Genomic DNA, 21,982 nt, shown 5'->3' with positions numbered 1-21,982 from the left:
TGGAGCAGCACGGAGTAGAAGGGCACAGGAGGACCTTGACACAGTGGCGACTAGTGAGATTCTTTTAGATGCTTTTAGAAACCCGTCATCTATTGGGGTTTTAATTCTCTTGGTAAGGAAACTGTCCTCGGGTCTTAATTACCCAATTGAGCCCTGTCCGTGCTGGCCCAATCTGGTGTCCTCATTTTATTTGTCCTTTTAAATCGAGATGCATCTCTTTTACTGTCTTTATGGTGAAGTAGGATCTCTGAGACCACTTTTAGATTCAGTCATTTTAGACCTTGTTTTTATCTTGAGCTTGACTGTTTTTAAATAGTTGGTGATTCAGATTATAATAAAATGTTTTGTTAATTCGTTCGAGTGGTTACCTGCGGTGGCGCACACACACTGCCTCACTGAGAAACCCACCTTTTGGTTACATAGACTCAGACGTGATGGAACCCACATAGAAACACTAACAACAAAATAGTGGACTATTTTATGAAAGAAACACACTGTTTGCATAGGTCTATAGTTTCTATGTATTTCAATTTGTGGTGTGAATTACAAAAGACATATTCATTTTTACTCTCTAATATTCATCTATTTTGTTAACGTATATGCTGTATATGTTTACTATATTAACGTTAAACGACTTCCACCCATTTGCATTTCGACTACCAAAATCCCCTAAAAAATTATTTTTGCTTGTGTTTGGGCAGTTTTTATTTTCTTGAGTTTGGCTGTGGTAAAAATGAGAAAAAATATGCAAACAAATAAAAGGAAGTCATAAATGTCACACAATATGTCAAGAAGCGACCAACGCACGTTACCACATTGTCATGTAGTCATTGTCCACATGTGTGGATTGCCATGGTTACAACTGATATAATCGGACAAAAATAAAAACCTCAGTGGCTTGTGGTCTGGAAGAGAAAGAAAACATAAATATCCATCTGTACAGTTGTTTACTGTTTTATTTTTGCCAGAAAATAAAATACTCAGCTTTTCAAAAAGTGTAACAAGCAGAACAAAGCAGCACATCAAAGTAGTTGAACCCGTTCTAACCAACCCGACGCGCCACAGCTTCCCTCGATGGCATGAAAAAACATTTGTCTAGTTTCGATTTTAAGCGACTGTGTTTAGTTCAAGTGTCGCTATGATGCAAGGCTACAGGTAGAGTGGCCGCCTCTGGAAGGTCGGTGCTGATGGGAGGGCGGGTACAGAAGGATCCAAGGAGGAAAACACAGTAACCATAGCAACCAAAGCCAGCTCCTAAGGTTTTAAAAAAAAAAACACTGACTGAAGTTTAACCAGATGTCAATGGAGGTTTCAGCTTCCCGAGCTAATACTGATTATTGATTGGACAGAACACATGAATCTATTGTTAAACGTTAAACAAAATGTAGAATGCAAAATAAATAAGGGCAGCAAACCAAGATGTTCAGTATGTCAAAAGAAAAAGTGGAGGAAAGTGACATCTTTTAATGCTGTTAATGCTTTACAAAAAAGATAAACTATATTTTCGGTGCAGCTTGTTAAACACTTCGGTACCAGAAATACAAAAATTAAATTAAAGTTGAATCAACATTTAAAAAGAGAGCTCTTTACTCAGTGGCCACCCCATTGCTTACACATACATACTGACCGGTGTGATGCAATCCAACTCTTCTGGTATAAATTCTACTTTTATGAAGCAAAGAACGTTAATTCTTTGCATACAATCGATTTTCCACATTTTAGACAATGCTGACGAAGAGTTGAGAATTAGACATTGCTAACATGCAGGCATAATGTTTACCCCGTTTACCACTCTGAGGCCTTAATGCTTGCATGCTTACATTTGCTGATCAACTCTAAACGCAGAATAAAATTGAAGCGATATAAGAGAGATTGATGGATCAACTTTGCCCCCAGCATGTTTTACAAATTGTCATCTACTTTAATAACCTACATTTCCCAGAATGCCTTATTCTCTAATTTGGCTCATTTCAATCATATATGCCTGCAAGGATGTGGAAATACAACATAATAGAAGATTGTTTTTCTGTTGCTTTGCATTCTAGGACCATTTCTGTAGGAGAAAATTACTCCTCCTGGATGGAGGCGATAAGCGAGATAATTATTTTTTTAGGATTTTGACTGACTTATTTGGGAGGATCACATGAGTGGAGGTCATGACGTTACAGCTGTGTCAAAAGTTGTTGATTTTGAAGTTTAGGAACACACAATCATATGCTAAATGGTCTGTGCCTGAAGAATAGAATGGCACAATGGGATCGATTTTTGTTTTGCCTCAAGCCCGACACTTCAAAATCAGAAAACAAAAAGAAGAAGCTTTCACATTCTCAGAACAGTGGCTAGTAACAAGAATGACTCTTTCTGGCTTGAAGAGTGATATCTCAAATTGACGGAAGCCATTTCAGCATTTGGACAAACTGCAGGTGTGAATCAAAATCGGTAAAGGTGGAGATCAAATTTGGCTAAACACTAACTTTTTCTCATAAGACGACAGAGTTGCAGAAGAAAGAAAGAAATGCTGCGTCACCACAATGGATGCACGCTGAGAAAACATCTGTTATAAGACAATACATGAAAAAAACAAAACATTTTAATAAATGAAAGCAATATATTTCATAAATACTGAATAAATACATTTAAATTAAATCCCACACATTCACTGTTGTCTTTCCTCTTCCTAGCAAGTTCAGTTGAAAAAGGACATTTGAAAAAGAATCAGAGAACGACACAAAATTAAGTCACAGTCAACAGTTGTTCACACGTTGACAGACAAAAGAAGAAGAAAAAAAGAATTATTATAATTTCAAAAAAAGGGGGGGGTGGGTCAGGATTTCCCAAAGTTCTTAGACGCAACCACAAAGTGTGACATATCCTCCAACAAACAAACAAAAATCATAGAGCAGCATGCTGTTGAAGGCGCGCACACGCCACACACACACGCAGACACACACACACACACACACACAATTTGGCAAAAATACGCAACAGGAGTTTTAATGTCTCCAGCGGTGTCCGTTCCTCCTCAATGGCAGTTTTCACTTGCAGCTTTACATTGTTTTTGCATTCCCAGTTCAAAAAAAGGACATATGTAGAGAAGGAGGTATGCAAAATGGCTGCCGCAAAGATGGCATTAAGTGAAAGCGAAGGATTGACATCAGCTAGTTATTTTTGTTCTTTCGGACCTCCTTGTGATTCCTTCTCCACAGTTCCTGACTGACAAAGAAAGGCAGGAAGTATTTCACTGAATTTTGTCACCATCTCTTTTCCTCTCAGCCGCTAAGCGCAGACGGTGTTTCTCCCCGCGTCTGATCAGACACCAGAGGGCAGGGGATACAGACAGTCGGACGACTTTACTCTCACCTCCGTAACACACTGACAGGCGTCTCACAAACACAAATAAATATTACTATTGTTTGACAAGGCTCCTCCTCCTTGAACGCACCCCTTACTTCTCGCGCTCCCTCATGCATTCTTTTTGCTCCTTCTCCTCTCGCAAAGTTTTTAAAACGGCGGTAGCCCAGTAGTAATACAGCCGAGCGAGGCAGCGTTCCATCCCTCACTCTATATCTCTCTCGCTCTCTGCCTAGGCCATGTAGATGAAGGTGTTGATGTCCGCCTCTTCCCTCTTTATGTACTTGTGTTCGATGAGCCACTCAATCTGCTCCTTGATCATCTTCTTCTGAGGCAGGAACATGTTCTTCAGGATCTCCACCAGCTCTGTCTGCAGCTGGGCGTTGCTGATCCTCTTCCTCATCTTCATGATTTGGATGATGGCCTCCTGCTCACAAACAAAATCAGCAGAACGTCAAACCCTTCGAGCTCTACAGTGTACGGGGGTCTATAAACACAAGCGCATCCCTCCTGTTCTGGCTCCATCATACTGGCGCACAAATCAATCAGAGACGACAACACAAACAGACAACTGTTGTGGTCAGAAAAGATCATTATTTAAAAGCTGGGACGGCCAGTATGTTTTTAGCGTCAATTAAAGTGGTCAAGTAGATTTTTGCACATCCTTTTTGCTCTTTTTTTCCGGCATTACTAAATCATTGAACCAATCACATCATTCCAGAAAGACTGACTGCCCATTGGCCGGCCATGTACATTTCAGACATTGCTTTCAGACAGTAAGTTGCTGTCACATTTGTTACACTGCAAAGGTGTGTCGGGCATCCTCTACCTCGCCCGGTAGAGCATGCTACAATTATGTTCGGAAAACAAATATTGCTCATAGAGCACCGGGATCACAATCACCATGACAATTTGTAACGGTGTGCCTGATGGCCAGAACACCAAGACTGGCGAACTGGAGAACTGGCTGTGATGTACTGATGTCAGTGCTATTCTCTTTGTGTCTGCTAGTCATTTGTCTGAAGTTAGAGTGTTGGCACAATTACAAAGTAGGAGAAAGTAGACAATAGGAAATTGTAGCATGACATCCATTGCAATTTTTTTTTTTTTACTGGCGCTGCAAGTGTGTTTTCGCACCTGAGTTCTGAGAATTCTGAGCTGAACGATTCCTTCATTCTCCTCTTCCCTCATTCGCTCTGTGGTCAGCTGCAGCCGACCAATCAGATTGATCTTTCCTCGCTTCTGAACTTTAGAGTTTTTGCTGGGGAAAAAACCACGAGGAAGTAGTTAACAACATGTACAGTTCTGGTGTGGTGCAGACGTGAAACAACTAGTTCACTTATTTGGCAATAACAAACGTATGTAGATTGTAAACATCATTTTACACTTATATTATTTTATGAAGGTATAGAATTTGGATATAATACAAGTTTTGGAAATAAACTAAAATACATCTCCAAGTGGAATTCAATAATAGAACAATGGGGACCCCTCATACATGTTTTTGGGTTGTAAATGCACTATAACATACATGAGTGAAAACTCCTGGTTGACATAGAAGAGCGTGCTGTCTGTGAAGTCTTTGGGCGAGCTGACCGGGGGGTCATAAGACAACACCTGTCTCTTCAGCTTGGGGAAGGCCACTAAAGACTGAGGAGAGAGGAGAGGAAGTCCATCTTAATATGTGAAGGATCATCCATTAACAATGCACAAATCATATTTTGGTAGCCTTGGATGTGTTACTATCCTGGGGTTGCAATTGGAAGAGTTACCAAAAACATATCTGTCAAAATGTAGTATGTTAAATATCATGTGTAGCAGTCCGCCTGGCAGTATTTTCTTACCCATGAGTGGCATAAAATGTATTTAAGTGTGGTAATTATCTTAGTTTCGCATACTTGTTGTATAATTGGTGGATTGAAATATAGCATTTAAAAAGGTATCCCTGCTCTGACCCAGAGTGTGCGGCGAAGCTCTGCGTCGGGCAGCTCCGTGGCCAATTTGAGGTTATCGAAGCTGATTCTCTCTCTGGGTCTCTGGTTCCAGGCGAACAATACGGCCAGCTGGAACGTCGTCACCTCCAAGTCGTACTGCCCCACCTCGTTTTTAAAGGTTATCTGAGAGGAGGAGAAGGAGCAGCAGCGGTTGAGAAGAGCATAGCGCAGTGACAGTGTCACATTTGACTTCACAGGTCACAATTAATTATTTTTTTTCCCCTCTGCTAAAAACTGTCCTCTGGGGGGAGCACTTTGTTTCAAAGGTATGCCCAGTACAGCTATGTTTTCTCTATCAAGCAAAGTATCTGCTGCTTGATATAAGCTCCTTCCAAAGGTTAGCAACCAAATGCTAACAAAGGGTTTCCTGAAGTTGAATGGAAAGTAATGCAGCAAAGTACCAACAAATGAAAGGAATATAAAACATTGATGCTAGTAATGTATTCTTTCAATTTTACTCTTCACATATTACCTTTAATTTTACTAGCAACATTCACCATTCCCTCACAGGACTCTTTCAAAAGATACATGCATGTACTACTAATGACTTTTGTGTTGAAAGTTTATCAGACATATTAAGTTCAGGGAAGAGAGCGGGGAAGAGAGCGGGGAAGTGGCATAGACAAAAGGAAAACATTTTTAGTATTTTTAAGATTTGAGGAGTGAAAAAATCTCCTAATAAAGCAGGACCGCTGCATTATCTACTGTTAGGGCTCACTCACAATGCCGTTGGACATGAGGTGATGCCAGTGGAGTTTGCGCCCACTGTGGTTCCTCTTGTAGAAGTCTTCCACCTCAGGAATCAGGTCCTCCAGCTCCGTGGGCAGCGAGACAAAAACCTTCTCGCTGCTTCGCGACCACGCTCCGGCATTCAGGATCTTAATGTTCACACTGTCCGCTGTAGGGGAAAACAAAAACTTAAGTCCACTTAACTCCTTTGCATTCACTCAAAAAATAATCATGCAAATTTTAAATGGGGTATTAAAAATGTCTAAACATTTTTCTAAATTCTGATTGAACAGCATCTAATTTCACTGTGCTTATTGTCTCAGGTAATGTGTCTGCAGAATAAAAAAGGGCAATGAAAGGGACCGATTGCTGCATAGTATTACATTGATATTTTCAGTTGCTTATTGTCATTGTTATTGTCATCGTACTTGTTGGCCCTCCCAAAATCCAAAATAGCACATTAATAAGGAATAGTGATTCTACATTGTCATTATGCATCAAAGTTGGTTGTCATTAATTAATGATGGTGGTTGGTTGTGTGCATCGGGTCTTCAGTTGCAAAAATAAGCCTGGTTGTATAGGAGTCTATTCGAACATGACTTCTTCACTCTTGATTGTGTGTGTGAGTGTGTTTTTGGGCAGTCTTACTGTGATTCAATGGTCGCAACCAGCGCCGTGTATGGCGTCAATTAATTAAATCCTCCGAATGCCAAATATGGTAACTTCTGTTTATTGGTTGCAATAACAACATGATAATGGCAATTTTGTATTGGACTAAGATCTGTTTCTTTGAATTCATCATAAAGCAAACAAGTGTTGTCTCATTCTCTTTACCTATGTGTGTAAGCAGGCATATGGCTCCATTTAGTGTCAAAGTGATAGACTTGACTAAAGTGAACGTGTGCGTTACCTGGCAGTGCCAGCCTGTTGTGTTTGTGCATCTCTTTGAAGACCTGATTGAGGTCCTCTGAAACTTTGATGTCCTGAAACATCCTGGCCAGCTTGTTCACATAATCTGCAGGCATCCCTACTTCCTACAACACACACACACACACACACACAAATAACCCAAGGGAAGATGGACACATTTATTTCCTGTTTTCAGATTATTATTTTTTTCTGTTTTAAATTCAGTCAGATGTTTGGTCTTGTTTACTTATTCTTTGACCAGATATTTCCAGCTGTGTTTACGATGTGTTGGTGGTGTGCTCAAGTAAGAGCCTGCTGTCTCATGGTCACCATCAATCGGCCCACTCGGGCCGTTTCTTTATTTAGGTTTCCTTCCTGAAGCAATTAAAACTATTGCACTGACCAAATTTGAACAAAATATATTTACATATTTTTTAATGCATACATTACTCTCAAATAAAAGTAAACTCCAAAAATTCATTTACAGATCACTAGAGTTATGGGAACTGAACCAACAGCTTCATATTCAACACAACTCATACTCATACATACTCGTACTATGAGATGTGGTGTTGGGATCACTGAAACCCAATTATTAACCTCAAAGAATTAAATAATAGTTTGCTGTCAATTATGTTTTTTAATCTTTTTTAAAAGTTAACATATTTTCCAAAGATAAAAACAATTTTAGTCCCGCGCCTATGATTTAACATAAGTGGGTTTGAAATAGAAAGGTTAAACTCACTCTTAGCCACTCCACCATGTTCTCTTCAATCTCGCTGTCGGCCGAAATGTCCAGAATCAGGCGCCTAGTCAGGTGGGCTTTGTGGTAGCGCATGAACACGTCTTTATTCTGAACGTACTTCAAAACCAAGAGCTGCAAGGAAAGACGATAAAATCAGAAAACAGGGTGAGAGCAGTGGAAAAAGCGAGTTACTCTGAGTAATGTTGCCCACAGAACAGACTCTCACCACTTCTTTGAGTTTGAGCTCAATTTCCTCCGAGCTGAGCTTCTTGCTCAGAGCGGTTTTCCTCAGCAGCATGTCACAGTAGTTTGCAAGGAGCTCAGGGCACTTTGACTCCGGCTGAGTCTTCATACCCACACTGTTTGGATAGACACAAACACATACAGTCTTGTGGTATGTGTGTGTGTGTGTGTAAATGTGACACATTCCTAATGAAGAGGACAGTCCTGAAAAGGCTGGATCCTTCCACATCGACCTGTTTCCACTCACCCTTTTTGCTTCAAAGGCAGCTCCAGTTTGAAGATTGTGGCGTCATTGACAACGGCCTTGTACGCCTGCAGGGGGAATACAGTTTTCACTTAGCTTATAGTAATTTCCTGTTCTAACTGCAGTTTCCCCGTTCATACAAACAGACTTAAATGTTCATTGTGAATGAAAATGAATTCGTGGCCACCAGAACTTTGCGTAAATGCTGTCGGATGTGAGGGAGCGCTTTTTGAGCCCCAAGGTAAACAGTCAATGATCCATTTCTACTGCAACACAAGAGGGCAGGGAGAGCTGATGGTCAATGTGATCTAACTAGAAACCCAATAAACATTATTCGTCGTTTAGAACGTCTCTCACACACTAAATAACTCTGCATAGGAGCAGGGAGTGTATGGGTGTGGCTCGGGGATAGAGCTGTGGTGCTTGGTTATTTATGCATACACACATTTTGGAAACAAATGCTGTGGGCTAGAATGAACTCAAATGCCTTCAGGACAGAACAGATGAAACCATAGTGCTTAAAGACCTTATCTCTGGCTGTGAGGAAGCGAGGGTCATCCTGGAAAGCCTCCTTCACCAGCTTACTGAAGCGGTTAAACAAAGTCAGCAACTGCTCCACGTACTTCTCGGAGTCCTGGACGAACACAAACACACACAGATTTAACAGTGTAAAAGCTGCTCTCTAATATTCACTTTTAGTTCATTACACGCTGTAAATCTCTCTGACTTCTAGATTTTTTGAACAAAATAACAACGCTTTCAACAAATCTATTGTGCCATAAGCATTTGTCCTAAAAAACTTCATTATAAGATAGCTCCACTAGTTTGGAAAGATATATCATCCAAAATGTCTACGAGTGATTGACATGATAATTATTCACAGAATGTGTTGTTGTATTAAAACATGTATTCATGTATTAGTTGTAAGGATACTGTCCCTTTACTGTTGGGTACCATTACTACCCGGGTTGCTTCAGGAAGTGCAAATGACGGAACTCATCAGTGAATCGAGTGTTTGTTCACTTACGGATGTGATTGTTTCGGCGGCAGCCACCATGTCTGCTAGTCCAGCATGGACAATATGATCCTCTAGGTCTTTCAGCATGGGCTCGATGCCGCTGGGAACCTTGTCCATCAGTGAAAACATCAGTTGCAGCTCTGTTTGGGGGGCACATGAAACACACCATGGATTTAAAGTACTTTGTGCTCATGCAGACTGAAGCTCAGCAGGCAGAGCACTCCCTAAATCCACAATTCATCAAGTCCTCAGAGGGCCTCTGTGGGACCTTCTGCCGACTTCCATCTGCTCAAGGTGCAGGCGTTGTTCCTTAAGTCAATCATTATTCTAAGCAATATGAATCTTATAATAACTAATGTCCCATCTCTCATCTTCACCCAATTATTTAGAGTCGGGTCGCAGGGGCAACTTTTCCAGCAGGTTGGAACAAATATTGACCGGTAGGTCGAGAGCTTTGCCATCATCCTCAGCTCTCTTTTTGTTACAACGGTGCGGCAAAGCGAGTGCAATACCGCCCCCGCTGCTCCAACTCTCTGTGGCCGAGCTCACAGTCCATCTTTGCCTCACTCCCAAACATGACCCCAAGGTACTTGGGGTAAGGACACATTCCCTACCCGGAGTAGGCAATCCATCGGTTTCCTGCTGGGAACCATGGCCTCAGATTAAGAGGAGCTGATCCTCATCCCCTAACCTAAACAGACGTTTTGAGTGGAGCGCTTGTAAAATGCTACCTTTGTCTATTCCAATCTTTATGTCACTCTCTCTTTACACAAACAGTGTGCGCACACACACGCTTCTGCTTGGATCTACATTTGTTAGCATTGAGGCTCTCATTAGCAACATCACAACATGAGAAAGAGGCGTACTTACTGTCCGTCTCGTTTCGTTTGATCATTCCCGGGCATTCCACAAGGATGGTTTCTTTGAACGAGGTCACCAGGGCATTAACACAACACTCCATTAGCTGAGAGAACACACACAATGCAAAGTCTCACTGTAATGGGCAACTTTGACCAAAAAAAACAAATATCAGAGACCTTCAATGAGACTCCTGAAAGGATGAAGAGAAGTCTCATAATTTGTTTCAGTGTTTCCCCTAGGTTTACAACTATCGGGGGCGGTCGGACCAGCCGACGGCGGTTGGGGGGTAGAAGTTGCGCGCTTTCTGTCTGCTCGCTCACCTGTGTGTGCGCACATTTGTCCATCGGGGCTGACCACTTGGACAATTGGAAACGTGAAAAAAAGAATACTTCTAGACTACATTCAGGAGGAGCTCTATATAATGGTCAGGGAAACACTGTGTTTGGTACTGTTAATCACAGCAAAGGGACAGATGGGCGGGTCAAAAATACATTACGGCTCTAATGTGCTGATCTACAAACATGACTGTGTGACTGTATGAAATCTGAAAAGATGACCTAAAAATACCGAAAATTCTGGATGAAATGAGGGAAATAGTTTGCAAAAACTTTTCTTCAATAGTAACACATGAAACCTAAGTTAGTACTAAAACGTCAGATCCTGTCGAAGACACTTACTGCTTGAACAGAGTTACATTCACGACATGTCTCCAGATATCTGAGCGCTCTCTTCTCCTCTTCCCTCAGCTTTGCGTCTGCCTGCAGAGAAACCCAACACGGAACACACATTTAGCAATTTAGCAAGAGCAGCCTACTTCTTATCTAAAGGCAGTAAACGGGACCTACTGGCCCATCTTTACTCTATCTTTTAGTTGGTGGTTTTGTCTGACCTGTTTTAAAGGGTGAGTTTTAAAGGAGTCTTCCTTGCACTAACATGTGAAATTGATCTGTTAATTAAGCCTAGTGTCTTTGAAGAGCCAACATCTTGCTATAATCAAGAGGAAAATGAGACTGTCTGCATGCTTACATATTCATTATTCACATGGCTAGATCTAGTTTTACTTATGGCTATTATCACGTTTTTTTGAACCAGCTGAGCATACAGTTCATAAAGCTGTTGCTTTGGTGAGAGAAGTGTCATTTATATCTTAAATAAACCACTAAGGCCAGTACCAGCAAACCTCCTGCCCTCCATTTGGAGGAGGCAATCTTTTCCAAATTTGAACCATAGCAGTAGTAGTTACTACTAACAGTAGTAATAATATGTATCTTTGTGGCTTACATATTTCATGTAGTTCTGGACACCATTCTGTTGCAGATAGGACGGTGCCTGTGTTCTGTAAAACCTCTCTGTGGAGTCCAGGTAGGCTTTCTCAAAGTTATCCCTGTATATCTGCAGCTTGTCTTCTGGGTTAGAGCACAGGTTGACTGGTGGGAGAGAAGCAACCCAAATTACTATTAGTGCACTATTCGGTTGGTCTTTTTTGTGACAGTATTTGCAGTTTCTGTCGATCCTACCGTACGACTCTCGTACTCCTATAACGAGCTGGGAGTCGAAGGCCTCCCCTTGCCTCTCGGCATGCACTAGCTTCATGGCACTGTCCTGTAGGCGACTCTTAATGTTGGAAAAGATTGACTCGTTCCACGTGTCCAACATTAGCTGTAAGACAAATAAATGGGCAGTAATCAATCTGCACCGAGTGGGCTGAAACTGTTAAATAATATGTTAGCCGCCATTTTCTGCCATCCAACAATAGCCAAGCCCAGTTCATTTATGAAGAGCTTTTAAAGAGAACTCCGCTCTATTGGCTGAATCATCCCCTTCAACAACAACAACAACAACCGTGGCCACTGCTGCTCTGCTCATTATTTTTATCTCCTTTCCATCTTGCTTCTTACATGCCATCTCATCGCCTCTCATCCTCCCCTTTTCTTCTTCTTCATGCATGTGGTTGCGCAGCGCTTTGACTGAACGTCTCTCGCCCCCCCCTCTCACCTTGCGCACGATGCTGTCCTCCATGTTTGTTTTCTTGTTGCTGCCTTGTTTGCCCATGAGCGTGATCTCCAGCTGACAGAAGGGTTTGGGCAGGATGTCGCACTGGGTGAAGAACTTCCGCCACTCTACAATGTAGGCCTTTAGCAGGGCTGTGTCGTCCTGGTGGCTCAGCACCCGCTGCCATGGCAACAGATGCAAAAAAAAGTTAAAGAGGATAAAGGATGGCCAATTAATACTTGATGCTTTACCACTGTAAAAAATCTTGTATATCTTAAAATATAGGAAATGTACTTCTAGAGTGAACACAATGACACATTTGTTCATCACTTTCGTTATTATTATCATACTAATCAATATCTATTTTCTGTTTGCGGTTTATACGCTGTATGTAAAAGATTTTGCTCAATATACTTTGTTCAATAGTGGTAATAAATTAATGTTAAAACCTGTAGTGGTTGTATAATATTCTTGTTGTATACCCTTTTCTCCTTGCTGCACTGAAGGGTAAAAGTGACCAGCATGCTAATTCACACATGAAAGTAACATGTTGAGTTGCCGTAACATGAACATAAAAAGGTTTCATTTCCTAAATGAGCTCTCAAACGCTAAAATGAATTCACATAAAACCGACGCACACACACTACTTACAGCCTGTGCTTGTTTAATGAAGTCTAGGATGTCCTCTTTAAGGGCTTGGTGGATTTTAGCTGGTCCTTTGTCATCCCATAGACACACAGCATGGACATCTCTGGTGGACAGACAAGGACCACATTGAAAGTTGTTTCAGTCAAACTATGCACCTCAAACTCTCTATCCCGTAATTTGTGAATTGATGAAGAGAGAATTACACTCTTTGGGTTCCCATCCCTCTTATGTCTCAGGTTGAAAGCAGCAATCACCAACTAGAACTGATAATTCAATGAGAATCTATCATGTTCAACATTATAATACTGTGAGATAATCCTTAATCATTACGGTAAATAATTACCCCAGCCTTATCACCAACCCATTTCCTGTAAACGTTTATCCTCTACATTACCACATTTTTACCACAAATTCTATTCATTTAGTTAAATCCCAAATTTGCATCCGAGGACTTAAAAATGTGTATAACACACCACACCCACTGTCCTTTAACCCTCAATTACAGATAAGTTTATACCCCCACAGACAAACACAAATCGTGGGATCACTTTAAATCCATAAATAAGACTTTTGGCTGCTGACTTAGCTTTTTACTATAGGAAGCAGTTGTACATCACTTTTTGGCAGGTTAGGGTCTAGTGTGTAGGATTTAGTGACATCTACTGTCGCATTGAGGTTGCAGATTGCACACCGCTCAATATCTCTGCTCACCCCTCCCTCTCTAAGAATAAATGAAAACAAGGCTCTCATTAGAGTCATTGTTTGTCCCATTTGGGATTCTTTAGAAATATGACGGAGCAACAGGAAGAACATGGAGAGGACCTGCTCCCTATACAGAAATAAGGGCTCATTTTCATTTACTGAAAAACACAATTGGCAGTTTGAAGTTTGACGCTACAGACTTTCTTAAAGCTATGTAAACAAGACTTAATAAGCTGAACAGAACCCAACAAGAGGCTTACCTACAGCTGCACATTGTGTGGGGATTTTGTAAAGCACAATATTTTATGGTAACAGGCAAGCCCATGTATGTTTTGCATGTGGTTGCTGCCAAAATGCACAATAGTACAGTGTGACAAGTGAGCGCTCTTTTGTTCAGAATCATCAATGCCAGCGGAAGCTGTACTGATCCTGCATTGGAACTCATTATGAAATGAGACAGAAGGCAGTAAAGGACAGGGCAGAAGGCATCTCTTACGAGAACAAGTCGAACCACTGTTGCTTGGTGACGGCTTCTTGTCTGAGCAGCTTGAGAACGATGGGCCGCATCGAATCCCACTTGTCCTCAAACTGCAGGGACCCTTTGTTCTGGAGGAGGGATATGAGTAGAGTGGCAGGCGGAAGAGGAGGGAGGGATGAGGAAGGAGGGATGAGGAAGGAGGTGTTGAGGGAGAGAAGAGAGTCAGACAGCGGCAGAATACACAATAACGCACATAAAGACTGAAGACAGACCCAGTGCCAGGATCAAAGTTCGATTTTCAGTTAGTTCATGTTTTGCGTTATTTTACTTAATGCTTTTTATATCAATCTTATTGTTATTAAGTTGAACATGTCTAAATGATATTGCATATGAAGCTGTTCCAATGCTTCATTTAAGCCATTTTGCTTATTTTCCCAAGATCCAAGAGGCCAGATTTTTATCTCTGCGTTATTGCAGATCACACTTCATAAACACAATCATTGGAGGTTAGCAACTAACATATTTCAGTGGGTGTGCATTTTATTGACTATCCCCTCAGGATAAGAGAGATAGGAAAGTAACACCAGCGTTGGAGAGGGGCTGACTACGGTCAAAGTACCAGCATAAAGGAAAATAGTTACACACTCATTGCCAAGATTTACTAAGATTTCGACATGACAGTCTTCTTCAGGGTAACCTGATGGTAAAGTATTAGCCTTTTCTTTTTTGCATAGTTGCTACAAGTGTCGACTGGATTAATTGATTATTAATGATGCATTAATGAGTTTAGTATTTTAATGTTGCAGCTAGTCATTTTAGTATTTAGATTATTTCACCAAGGGATACATAGAGATCATCTCATCTTAACCTATAACATTACCCCAAGTGAGGGGCGGTAGCTGCGCCTGTCAGAGATAAATTGATGCTAAATTACGTCTGATGTTAGCATAGCAAGCTACCTCTCTAGAGAATAATGCTTAACAGTTAGCGTTTATTATCAATGATTATCGGACCTGAAGAGCTTAGTTCATAAAAAGACCTGCGCAAAGATGCCTAACTGGGCCTTGTGGATACAAAACCCTGCGGTGTATTTGGACATTTTGAGAGGAGTTCGGTTAGTTGAATAGCCAAAATAAAAGGTCTAGTATTTTAGCAACAATTAGTCACAGAGACACAAGTGTTCGTGTTCTTGTTCACGTGTATGTCGCCTTCGAGTCCCCATGTCCTCCGTAGATGCTTTAAGGCTTACTACTGCTTCTCTCTAGAAATGCCTCGGCCCCGCCGAAGTGCAGTTTAAGGGCCACGGGTTGGCTTTGGTAGGTTACGGGACGTGTGGAGGTCCGGTTCAGGACGGGTTATGTTCAAGGGGATTTAAGTCGTTGGGACTCGGACAACGAAAGCGGTGACAACTGAGACTTCAGACGCACCTATTTGTGCACTCATTTCATATATTTAGACTATTAGTGAAAGGACATACATGCCAAAATGGGACCCATATACATATATGCGATATTAGGGAGAGAAGTATGAAAACTGCGAGTTTAAATCTGCACACAAATACGGGAAATACGATATATTGAAGTGCTTCTTACCCTTAACAAATTTGACGACGCCATGTTTCTTCAACTTAGCACCTCGCGGAATATCGCGAGACAGCGAGTACAGCTGGCTCAGGATTACGTCATGGGAACCTTTGCACACTAACAATACATCCTGCAGAATGGCTCATTTTTAGAATCAATACTGGATTATAATGATGCATCAATCAAGTGTACGTTTACTACTTTAGAATTGCACCTGGTAAAGTTAGGGCTCATTATATTCACTTTATTCAGACCAAACTCAGTTAATAACATATTATTCATATTTTGTATTAATACTCTAAATCTGCAAAGTAACTAATCTAAAAGAAATGTGAAGTCCTTTGTGTCCAAAATGTAGTAGAAGTACCAAAAGTGATGGAAATATTTAAATTAATGCAAAAGCATAATGCAGGTGAAACTTTTAGGGTGCCAAGTACTTCAATATTTGTATGGGACGGAATGCAAATGTTACATGTTGACCTGAAGGACCATTATGTATGGTATTTAGGAAATGGCAATTCAAAATTGTGGAATTTTATTAATGTTGTTGGAATATATATATAAACCAATATTATTACTATTCTATATTATTATACATTTTTAGTTAACCCATGCTGGAGTAAAACCACACATCCCTCTGAAAATTTGCAGTGTAGCGCAAAATGGAAATAACCAAGGAAAGTACCAGTACTGTCTTTAAGTACATCACACGAATTGATGTACTTATTTAGTTGTCATTAGCATTTAATGAAACAAAAAAATGATGAAGTCTTTTCCTCCAACACAAGTCGTTATCTCATCATCTGATTACAGGTGAGAGTGAAAACAAGAAGAGGCAATGTGATAACTTTCTTAATCTTTCATCATCAGCGCTTACCATTAAGTGTTGCTGGCTGTCTTTAACACATTACACTGGGAGATCAGTGACAATCAGTGGTAATCTTTGCCCTCCATGTCAGTTAATCATTCAGGGAAAAGTCAAAGAGTTAAAAGCTTGTAACTAAAAAAACTCAGAGTGGATTCCACCATCAACGGAATCGCAGCATGGCTGGTGATGCACCCGGGGACGTGAGTGACGAGAGCCAAGGATGTGGACTCGTGGTGAGGCTCAGGAAATTCAAGCCCAAGGAAGTTTTCACCTGGTGAGTAGACACAGAAAATGAGAAGAGAAAAAAGCATGTTAGATGCAGAAGTTGTTACCCTTTAAACAGAACCAGACAAGCTGTTCCCTGGTTGTTAGTCATAACGTCAAACCTTTCCTCTGGAATAGAAGTCATCACCACTGGTGGAAGAAGTAATCAGCATTTACTTTAGTAAATATACTGTGCTGAAAATATTACATATAAAGCACTCAAAACTCCGAAAATTTAGTCAAATTGGTCGGACAAATGCAGTTGACTAAAAACACCATTGGTCACCATTGTTATGTTCTTAGGAATGTTCAATATGGACGACATTCCAAAACATAAATGCCTGATGGTTTTAAAGTTGTGCCATCTCTCTCTCTCTCTCTCTCTCTCTCTCTCTCTCTCAGGCAGTTGGCCAAGACGTTGGCCATGGGTCAGGGTCTGGCTGGGCTCATCTGTGGGACGGCCATCTCCTCCCAGTACCTGGCTACGAGCTTCCATGTGAACACACCCATGCTACAGAGCCTCTTTAACTACGCCCTGCTGTGTGTCACCTACACCCCAATGCTGTTCTGCAGAACAGGTAACACCCACATTTAGGGTCCTAACACATGAGATAATACCTTAAACGCTTTGTTAAATAATCAGTAATATTAATAAATGTTTTGGGTGGACATGAGGGTTGCCTAATTTAAGTTATGTACTCAAATTCTGCCTATAAATGATGGCAACTGTGTGAAATGTAGCAAAGTACACTTTTAATACTATACTATTACTAAACTATTCGGCAGTGTACTCAGATCGTATACCTTTATTTAACAATAACACAGTTTATAAATACTTCTTTAAACTGAAAAGTCTTACGTTCAAAATGTTGGATAATGAACAGAAGTATGAAATGTGGCAAAATGGCTCCTTTCAAAGTTTTTTAATATTATATTGTTATTATATTCTGGATTTATTTACTTTTATGACAAACGAATACATGTATAGTTTAATCGTTTGTCAGTTTGGTACCATATTTTCACAATTTGTACAGTATACTGCAGGGTAATTTACAAGCATATTACTGCATCATATTTTTTTTAACTAGTACAATACTAACTTGAAACTTGAAATACAAGAGTAAATATCAATACCGTCAATACTCAAATCCAGGTGTTCCCCTTTAAAACACAGGGGATGGCCATGTATTACAGATACTGAAGAGGCGATGGTGGAAGTATCTTCTGCTCGGGCTGGTGGACGTGGAGGCCAACTACACCGTGGTTAAAGCCTACCAATACACCACCCTCACCAGCGTTCAGGTGGGTACAGGTTGTGTTTGTGTGTTTTTCATGGTCGGAGATTGGTCGAGAAAACACATCATGTTGTGCTTTAATAAGAGCGTGGCTCTGATGTCTTGAAAAATGTCTGAGTAAATACAAATCCATAAATAAATTATATATTATTTTCTATCTTGACAGTTTAAATAATGCCCCTGTTTTTTCCTACATTTTATAAATATTTTGAATGTAAAAAAGCATGCAGGGGACTTTACCCTTTTAAACTATTAGTCTGGGACACATCCCTAATAAGCAACAACAATGATGAGTGTGATCAAACCCTCCAATGTTTTATCATTCATGAGCCCTATGGAAACCACAAAAACATGGTGGAAAACAGAATAATTTAAATCCAGGGCACTCGATCAAAAGCCTGATATGATTTAGTCGACAAGAAGGGACTTGGAATCAACAATTTAACAGAGACATGACATTCTTGCCCATGGGTGTATGTATTTGGACCACACAGTTTTTTTATTGTAGGTTTTTTATAGGAACTGAGAATACTTACCAAATTTGAAAGTAAAACTCAATAAAATGTTCAAGCATAATCTATTAAAAAGCTCAAAATATCCCTATAGTGAGACACAAATAACAATTTGATCTTTGCAATACATTGGTTCGACATTTTAAATCAAAAATACTTCAAATTGAAACAATGTTGTCTATAATGATACATAAATTAGAAATGTGCAGTTGAATTAAACTTGAAACTTTCTTTGAAAAAATTTCACTTTATTATTGATTGATGACATACTGTGTATCAAAATAGGTTTCTTAAAATAGTGTATCCAAAGAGTTGATGACTTTTTTCCCCTCTATCCCTCTTTATCACCTTTTTGGAAGGATTACTGTTTACAGTGTCGGTATCAAGACATCAATTTAATTTCATCAATATCTGTGTTAATATTCAAATGTTTTTCTGATTTTCTGTCACCAGCTGCTGGACTCCTTTGTGATCCCGGTCCTGATGATCCTGTCTTGGTGGATTCTGAAGACAAGATACGGTCTGGTTCACTACATAGCTGTCTGCATCTGTCTCCTTGGGGTTGGGGCCATGGTGGGGGCCGACCTGCTGGCTGGAAGAGACCAAGGTTCCAGTAAGTACTTCCCTCAAGTGCCAATCATTCTGTGATGAGGGCCTGTGTTCATCAAAATGATACAATTTGTGTTTAAAAGTGTAAACCCTTTGCTTGGCCTTCTCCTCAGACTTTATGGGAAATCTATGTTTGTACAGAAAAGTCTGTTTGGGGTTGTATGAAGCTTTTGAAGATAAACAAAGCAACTTGTAGCAAATCTGTATCATTTTGACAATATTGGGTTACTGAAATGGTTCTTGTCCTCCCTCGCCCCCTCAGCCTCAAACATCCTGCTTGGGGATGGCTTGGTGCTGCTCAGTGCTTCGCTGTACGCCGTATCCAATGTTTGTCAGGAATACACCGTGAAGAACCTCAGCAGGGTGGAGTTCCTGGGCATGGTCGGCCTGTTCGGCACCATCATCAGCACTGCGCAGATGTAAGTGTGTGCTGGTGCAATCGCGACTTAGCACTCGTTCAACATTACGGTTAACCAGGAGTTTGGGGTTTCCTTTTACACAGGGTGATTCTGGAACGTAATGAAGTGGCCAACCTCCAGTGGAGCTGGCAGGTCGGTGAGTATTTGCAAATTTGCCCTCCGCCGCTTCAATTCATTGACTTCTCAATGCAAGACTATATTTCAGTCAAGATATCGTTTGAATACCGATATAAAGTGCCCAGTCTTTTTGTAATCTCTAGCTTTTCTCCTAACAAGACTGAAAGTTGATCAGTGATTTTGAGGCAATAGAGGCTAATCTTTGACTCATATGGACCTCGGTTGATGACTTACAAGAGCCAACTAGGGAGTCACAGAAAGACTCATAAGATGACCTAAAACTGTTTACCAAATTATAGAGATGTAATGAGTTATTGGTCTTCTGAAAAGTAAAAGTATGCAGTTCTAGGAATATCTGTTGCGTACAAAGGTGAGCACCCAGGCTGGAGGCTGGTTAACTTGTTAGTAGGCCTGTTCCCATTCTGTCCAGGATTCAGTGTGTGCTTTTGTTCACACCATGCAAAAACCAGCAGCTTTTCAGAGACTGTATACTGCCAACAGAGAAACAGATTAATATCATCACCTGAGTGCTCTAAAGACCAGAATGTTTTCTATTTCTGCTCGTTAAATATAGTTATTTAGAGTGACTAAACACCAAAGCGTTGGCCCAGCAAAGGCCAGATATCTGCACTTAACAAGATTGCGGCAAAGCATGTTTCCTTGACGGTGGCGTGTTCCTTTTGACTGAGAGCTGCTCGTCTCTCCTCTCAGGGCTCCTGTTCTCTGCCTATGGGCTGTGCATGTACACTCTCTACAGCTGTATGCCCATCGTGGTGAAGATGAGCAGCGCCACCGCCGTAAACCTCTCCCTGCTCTCTGCTGACCTCTTCAGCCTTTTTTGCGGAATCTTCCTCTTCCAGTACAATGTGAGCCGATATACACGCATGCACACAGACGCACACAGACGCACACAAAGGGCGCTGAAGGTAGTCCAAAACGAATGCACTTTTCCCTCCCGTTTGAGTGACAGATGCTGAACAACGAGCTGGTGTCCAGCGGTTTCATTTGGTTTTAAATGGGCTCGGGGCCACAGGGCCACAGACAGGTGTTGTTAGGGCATGTGCCTGCCTCTCTGGGTCACCTCGACTCTCTGGATGTTAAAGCGATACAGCATCGTAAATGAACAATAATCATTGTTAACCTGTAATCTCGAAGTGTGTTTTCACACAGCCGCCTGCACGTGCACACTTCATAAAGCAGTGAGTGCAAAGTCCTTTTAACGGCTTCACAACAGACAAACATTATTATTTAATAATTTACTGAAGTTTTTCTTCGCTGACACCAACTCATTGGACCACGAAGTGAGGAATATTTACTTGAATAGTATTTTTATTTTTATTTGTGTTCTACCTCATTTGCAGATTGCATTCCATTTCCAGAGTTATGATTTGCTTCTTTTACGGTTTATTTAAACTCAAGTATATTTACCTAGTTAAGAGTTCTTTAAAAAGCATATCCTCCTTTTCCCTAATTGGAAAAATCCAGAATCTTTGTATTTAAAACTGTCATAAGACATGATGTCTACTACTTCACTGAAAAGTAAATAATGTTTATGTTAAAAAGGTTTCTTATTTGTGGAAGTTTCATACTTGAAGGTAATTGGCTCCGATTTGGTGGTCACACTATAAACCCTGCATATGCATACAGGGTTTGAAAATAACCCCACCATATCAGAGATGGAGTGTGTTAATATTCCCTCACATCAACAGTGACCATTTTTCAACTTGTTCTCATGCCCCTCCTTAGTTCTCTGGGCTCTACCTGGTATCGCTGGTGGCTATCCTTATTGGCTTCATCACCTTCAACGCCGTGCCAACACCCAGGGACCTCACAGAACCCACTGCCTCCTCTCCCTCCTCCATCTGCAATGAAGGTTACTCTGACCACCCAGCAGCCATCAGGAAAGACTTCCCCAAAGGGGAGGTGGCTGTGAGGATCACTGCTGAGGAAGAGGCGCACCAAGGCCTGGGAGAGATGGAGGACGGGTTGGAAGAAGAGCAGAAACAGAGCGGAAACACAAGAGCTTCAGGGCGATCACAGGCTCTCGGAAGAGGGAGCAGCAAACAGGACGGTTTTGCTATTCGACACAGCACTAAAATGTGAACGACAGCATGGAAAACTGTCAATATGTCATGTATATTTACACGTGTATTTATTTATTGAGACTTGAATCTACATACAGAAGTGGGTCGGAATTAAAAGGAACAGAACACTAGACAATACTGGAAATCATCTGTAACAAATCTTTGTGTTATATGAATATATATACATAAAAAATATTGTTTCTTTTTTATTACTGGACTTTAAATGGGATGATGTTGGAAGGTTTGCTTGGATCTGTTTTAATGTAATTGATGGTACTTTTGTTACTATATAGAATTTTATTATTTTAAAATATGGC

The 21,982-nt window shown here is 40.8% G+C and overlaps 2 protein-coding genes across 5 annotated transcripts; one reads left to right on the top strand and one right to left on the bottom strand.

The window, feature by feature from the left end:
- Positions 1–938: 938 nt before the first annotated feature.
- LOC119217737 (cullin-5-like) lies at positions 939–16,356 on the bottom strand. Its single transcript, XM_037471625.2, has 19 exons — positions 15,507–16,356; positions 13,933–14,042; positions 12,738–12,837; positions 12,090–12,266; positions 11,612–11,753; positions 11,376–11,521; positions 10,772–10,852; positions 10,104–10,197; positions 9,243–9,373; positions 8,742–8,849; positions 8,219–8,283; positions 7,955–8,087; positions 7,729–7,860; positions 6,985–7,108; positions 6,068–6,243; positions 5,307–5,468; positions 4,883–5,001; positions 4,489–4,612; positions 939–3,778 (listed from the first exon to the last, which is right to left on the bottom strand). Exons 1-19 carry the CDS (start codon positions 15,528–15,530, stop codon positions 3,584–3,586), a joined length of 2,343 nt encoding a protein of 780 aa, XP_037327522.1. The 5' UTR covers positions 15,531–16,356; the 3' UTR covers positions 939–3,583.
- LOC119217777 (solute carrier family 35 member F2-like) lies at positions 14,135–21,884 on the top strand. 4 transcript variants are annotated; one of them, XM_037471695.2, is made up of 10 exons: positions 14,139–14,617; positions 16,368–16,433; positions 16,512–16,639; positions 17,032–17,207; positions 17,804–17,931; positions 18,890–19,049; positions 19,308–19,464; positions 19,548–19,600; positions 20,293–20,447; positions 21,328–21,884. In XM_037471695.2, the coding sequence occupies exons 3-10, from the start codon at positions 16,542–16,544 to the stop codon at positions 21,682–21,684; spliced, it is 1,284 nt and encodes a 427-aa protein (XP_037327592.1). In that variant the 5' UTR covers positions 14,139–14,617; positions 16,368–16,433; positions 16,512–16,541; the 3' UTR covers positions 21,685–21,884. The 4 variants fall into 4 exon arrangements, with proteins under 4 accessions (XP_062417264.1, XP_037327592.1, XP_037327577.1 ...); XM_037471680.2 differs by lacking the exon at positions 16,368–16,433; XM_037471688.2 differs by lacking the exon at positions 16,368–16,433 and having other exon boundaries at positions 16,457–16,639.
- The last annotated feature ends 98 nt before the right edge of the window (positions 21,885–21,982 follow it).

This window comes from Pungitius pungitius, chromosome 3 (genome assembly GCF_949316345.1).
Source record: "Pungitius pungitius chromosome 3, fPunPun2.1, whole genome shotgun sequence".
In the NCBI taxonomy this organism is placed as follows: Eukaryota; Metazoa; Chordata; class Actinopteri; order Perciformes; family Gasterosteidae; genus Pungitius; species Pungitius pungitius.
This window is presented reverse-complemented; position numbering and strand designations above follow the sequence as displayed.